The sequence below is a fragment of the Trachymyrmex septentrionalis genome, unplaced genomic scaffold, assembly GCF_001594115.1.
Source record: "Trachymyrmex septentrionalis isolate Tsep2-gDNA-1 unplaced genomic scaffold, Tsep1.0 scaffold112, whole genome shotgun sequence".
NCBI classification, from domain to species: Eukaryota; Metazoa; Arthropoda; class Insecta; order Hymenoptera; family Formicidae; genus Trachymyrmex; species Trachymyrmex septentrionalis.
The window spans coordinates 904,367-907,629 of record NW_017304248.1 but is presented as its reverse complement, the minus strand read 5'-3'; the positions used below and the strand labels follow the sequence as shown (position 1 = coordinate 907,629).

Genomic DNA, 3,263 nt, shown 5'->3' with positions numbered 1-3,263 from the left:
ACTGCCAAAATATTTACTTATAAAAAATAAATATTTACTTAATAAATAGAAGTGATTGTCAAATCAAATTAATGTTTTTTGTGTACCAAATTAATATATATTTTCATATTTAATAAATATTTAATTGACTATTCAAATATACTATTCAAATAAAATATTTATTGAAATTTAGGATGTGTGTTTTTTCTCAGTGTCTATTTACGTAACTTATAATTTGAAATTAATTATATTATATTATAATTTAATTTATTTTGTCATGTTCTAATTTAATTTAACGCAAATTTTAGAGAACTGTAATTTTATGTTGGTGCTTTAGTAGTGCTTGTAACATTATTACGTTACTTAGCCTTTACGACCGATTGAAAGTATCCATTCTAGCTAGCGCTATTTACATGTCATTGCATAGAGTCTTTTGGGCTGTAGGTATAGCATGGATTGTGATAGCGTGTGCTACTCAGCATGGTGGTTAGTAATATTATTTAATAATATTATAATTAAATAATCTTTATCAAATCTATAACATAAATAAATAAATTATTGTATAATAAATTCATGCTATCATATTCAATTTAATTTTATTTTTAATTTACGCTTAAAGTTCTTATTTTTAAACACATTACGGAATGTCAATTTTAGTTAATAACACCGAAGAAATAACAGGCTTGCGGATAAATTTTTACTTTAAGATTTTAGGCTGACGGTCTGATAATCTGATTAAATTGAATATTTACAACTTTATAAAAGAAAAGAGATGTGAATATAAATTTTAATTTAAAAAAAAGTTAATAAGTTAAAAAGTTAATATATTTAAAATAACTAATTATAGTTAATAATAAATTCATTTGTAAGTTAAATTACAGATTATTAATTTCACATTCAAATTTATTATTTAACTTCTATATTTTTAACTAACTACTTTTCAATTCTAATCACGATAAATTATAGTGGTATAATTACATATAAGATATAAAATACCACAATCTCATTTTTTAATAATATTATAATTTTGTAATTTATAAAAGTATGTTAAATTAATCATCCAATATTTGACTATTACAGGCATCGTTTATCAAATTTTATCATTCAAAGGTTGGGTTCCTTTTAGCAGATTAACATATAGCGCTTATCTTTTAAATCCTATCATCGTACACTCGCTTCGTCTGCAGAGTGAAAAATCTGTTCATTTTGAATTCCTACCCATGGTAAGTAAAAGGATATTTAAAAAAAGTCTGAAAAATATAATTTGTTATTATCACAACTTTTTATTTTCAGCTAACTTTGTGTACAGGATATTTTGTATTTATTTATATCTGTTCTTATGTACTATCCTTAATAGCTGAAGCACCGTATATCTTGCTAATGCGAGAAACCATGCAAGCTAATAATAGAAGAAAAATGTAACAGTGAGAGATTATGATTTTGCATATAAAATTGTAATGGATCTACTGTAACATGTTACAGATGATATAAATATCTATTATAATTAATCGCAATCTGGAGATTGTGTCCTATATCAAATAAAATTTATTTTTATAAACAACATATATTTATACAAGTTTATTCTCAGTTTTGATAAAGCTTTGAAACTTAAACTGAAAAATTTAATTGATATAAATAATCGCAAGTAATTATAATAGAGAAGGAATATATTCAATGCTGTAACTATTTTCATGTGCTCTGTGCAATGTTTTGTTTTTAGAATACTCATAAATTTTTTACTAGGAAGAAAAAATAATAAAGTAAATACAACAATATAAAAGATGTTTATAAATAATGTTAATATACTCGAATCTTTTATATTAACTCGATATATTCTATTAGAGAATCACTCTCGAAAAGACTCCTATATATATATATATATATATATATATATATATATATAGATCGCAATATTGCGAGACTCATTCTTATAAAATTCAGTCATTTATAGACAAAAACCATTCAGTTTGAGTATTCGATTCACATTGTTTCAAATCAGTTGTTTCAACTCTTGACTCAGTTGCCTCGACAATCAGTTCATAAATCTAACTCAATCAGTTCTTTCAGTCATTCAAGTTAAAACTATAGTGCGTGATTAAAATCGAATGTGAGATCTAGATAAAGGATCAGAGCGCTAATATCCAAAAAACCTGCTTTTAAATATCGGCAAATAATAAATTTCTTGTTCTTTTTACTATTTGTTGCGAAAATTAAATTAACCCATCCTATCATTCGTACTGTATTTAAATTCTGCTCTAATTTTCGGGCAAATTTCTTATTGGTTCTTTTTATATTCAGTTGTCATTGTGCAATGGCACGCCTGGTGTTCGTATTGAATGCATTCAGAGTGCGCAGTCTAGTAAAAGTCCATGGAATTGAGATTCTCGTCATACCTGCTGAGTACTAATCCTTAGTAGTAGTAATTATGACTTAGTTGTATTAGAAGAGAAATAATTATACTAAACAAGAACGTGATATTTATTTAACATGTCGATCGATCATAGTGGCAAAGGTTACACTCCTCTTCCACAGAGTTTAAGCAATACTGATACCGAAGATGAGGAAGAACGTTTAACTCAACCTAATGATATTCCTTACAAAGCTGATAGCACTACGACAGCGGTAAAAGAATATATTCTATATGATTTTAATTAGTATATGTAATGTGTATTATAGAAATGCGCATGTCAATCATTACAGTTGTATCTCTTTAGTTATAAATACCTTTCATACAAAAATTTTGGTGGTTATACGGTCTAATTTTCTCAAATAACTCAAAAATCAATAAAATTAGACTTAATCGACGCACGGAACAAAAGAATGTGGCAGAAAAAAAGTGACACTGCCCCGCGAATCCAGATATTAATCATTAAAATTGACGATTATTCAGGTTAGGGAATCTGTCACAGCAAGAACATGTAAGTGAGGTTAGAACAAATATTTTCTGCTTTACACAAGGTTTCCGTTTTCAAAACAAATTATTTTCTTATATAATTTTTGTTTTTATAACAGAATTTATTTTTAAAGCAGAATAAATATCTAAAACATAAACATGAAAATTACAATGGGTATCGCAGTGTTGCGTGGGCTGTGATAAATTTTCTAACCTATGTGTCTGAACAATTGCGCTGACTCTCATTCGCCCTGATTTAATTTAGTTTTGATTATATTTTCAAGATTGAAAGTCTTTTTTAATTATTGTTTAAATTAAACTAAACAATTAAAACAAATGATTTTAATAAAAAATTAATATATAAAAATTTAATTTATATTTTAAAATTTAC

The 3,263-nt window shown here is 25.7% G+C and overlaps 1 protein-coding gene and 1 pseudogene across 1 annotated transcript in view; both read left to right on the top strand.

The window, feature by feature from the left end:
- LOC108752056 overlaps window positions 1-1,437 on the top strand; it is a 4,856-nt pseudogene extending 3,419 nt beyond the window's left edge.
- Window positions 1,438-2,355: 918 nt separating this feature from the next.
- LOC108751978 overlaps window positions 2,356-3,263 on the top strand; it is a 3,192-nt gene continuing 2,284 nt past the window's right edge. The window contains exon 1 of the mRNA XM_018492494.1: window positions 2,356-2,601. Within this exon, the coding sequence (XP_018347996.1) occupies window positions 2,467-2,601 (135 nt within the window). The 5' untranslated portion in view covers window positions 2,356-2,466. The remainder of the gene's footprint in view (window positions 2,602-3,263) is intronic.